The sequence below is a fragment of the Arachis ipaensis genome, chromosome B02 (assembly GCF_000816755.2).
Source record: "Arachis ipaensis cultivar K30076 chromosome B02, Araip1.1, whole genome shotgun sequence".
NCBI lineage: Eukaryota > Viridiplantae > Streptophyta > Magnoliopsida > Fabales > Fabaceae > Arachis > Arachis ipaensis.
The window spans coordinates 9,159,061-9,160,648 of record NC_029786.2 but is presented as its reverse complement, the minus strand read 5'-3'; the positions used below and the strand labels follow the sequence as shown (position 1 = coordinate 9,160,648).

Sequence of the window (1,588 nt, the reverse complement as noted above, 5' to 3'; positions counted from 1 at the left end):
TTGTTTCTAGGTGAAGCTAATGTAGAAAAGATGCACGTGAGGTTTTACCTGCAAAAAATTATAAAGAAAGAGAAAAGGTATGCACAAGAGAGAAGAATATTGAATGGTGGAAAGCGAGGAGGAGCTTGATTTGCGGAGATAGCAGATTGAAGCGACGAGACATCAGATGATCTGAAATGAGGGTTGGAGCCATAAAGAGATTGGACTCCCATGACGTCATCAATGTGGAGACGATATCTCTTCTCTCTCGGCCTCAAGCTGGGATACATAACTGCCTCTCTAACCGAACTGTGTGACAGACCAAGCACGTGTCCAATCTCGTGCGTTGCCACGGACTCCAAATCCACCGCTACCTCCGACCAACTCTCCCCGAAGTCCACCGCCCACGTCTCAGCCGCATCCAGGTGTAGCCGCCCGCTCTCCGGCGAGAATGAATGCGCCAGCACTCCAAGAACCCCGTCGAAAGCCTCGCCATCGCCGTGGTCGCCGCTGTAAAACCCTATCTTGATCTCAGCAAAACCGTAGTCGTCTGATTCCACAAATGTGAGAGGAATGACGTTAGACCAGCGCGTGAAGGCGCGTCGGAAGGCTCTCCGGATCTGGCGAAGGGTCAAGGTGTGGATGGTGTATTCCGGGGAGAAAGCGTAGGTGAGTGTCGTCGGCATTGGACCCGACCACCGTGGCTTCCCCGGAAAATACACAAAGTTCTTTGTGGAGTGCATGTGAGTGTGAGTGTGATCATTACTGTCTGGAACTCCGCATCTCGGTGTGATCATCTGAGAAATGGTGATGGAATCGAGCTTGCCAGTGACTTGGAGTCCAAGCTTGCGTTGGTATCTAACGAGAGCAGATTCTAACATGGCGTCAAACTCGTCGCTGAAACAAGTACATGTGGTATTAATATTATGGTTGAGGTACCCAAAACGCCATAGATATCTCTTGAACTCTGATATTCCGGTGATGTTGCTGCCTCTCCCAGCATTGCTGAACCTTTCCATGTCTGCCATTGATCTTGATGAGATGGCAATGGAATGCGCATGTGAATATGATGATGTGAATGTCATGAGGACAAGAGTAGTCGTAATGAAGAAGAAGAACGAGAATGTGCGTCTATGCAACATGGTATTGTTAGATGGGCAATTAATGCGTTCAAACAACCTTTCATATGAACAAACCAATATATATATATATATAGACTCAAGCTAAGCTTTCTCATCATCAACAAACCTGCATGCATGATGCATGTATCTTAACTAATCCCAATTTAGTCAGTTAATTAGTTAGTTGAACATATCTAGATCTTCATTTATCCAATTCTGCATATCTTAGCTAGTATCATACTTTATCTATTACTTTTCAAAATGTATGTATGTTTAGAGGAGGACTACTTACTGTTAGATATCAAATTTATTCATTATCTAAAAAACTCATTAGTTGTTATGAATATATATAGTTCAGATCATTTATTTCTATATTTTTTGGAAAAAGCTTTCCAATAAAGCAATTTCATGGTATCTACTATCTTCTACTTTATGTCTAACTTTTACCAAATTAAATATTAATTATTTAATCTTATTGATAATTAAAT

General features: G+C 42.4%; 1 protein-coding gene across 1 annotated transcript in view; it reads right to left on the bottom strand.

Moving 5' to 3' along the window:
* The window catches only part of LOC107628162 (metalloendoproteinase 4-MMP-like), a 3,067-nt gene extending 1,874 nt beyond the window's left edge, over window positions 1-1,193 (bottom strand). Inside the window, exon 1 of the mRNA XM_016330956.2 lies at window positions 49-1,193. Within this exon, the coding sequence (XP_016186442.2) occupies window positions 49-1,121 (1,073 nt within the window). The 5' untranslated portion in view covers window positions 1,122-1,193. The remainder of the gene's footprint in view (window positions 1-48) is intronic.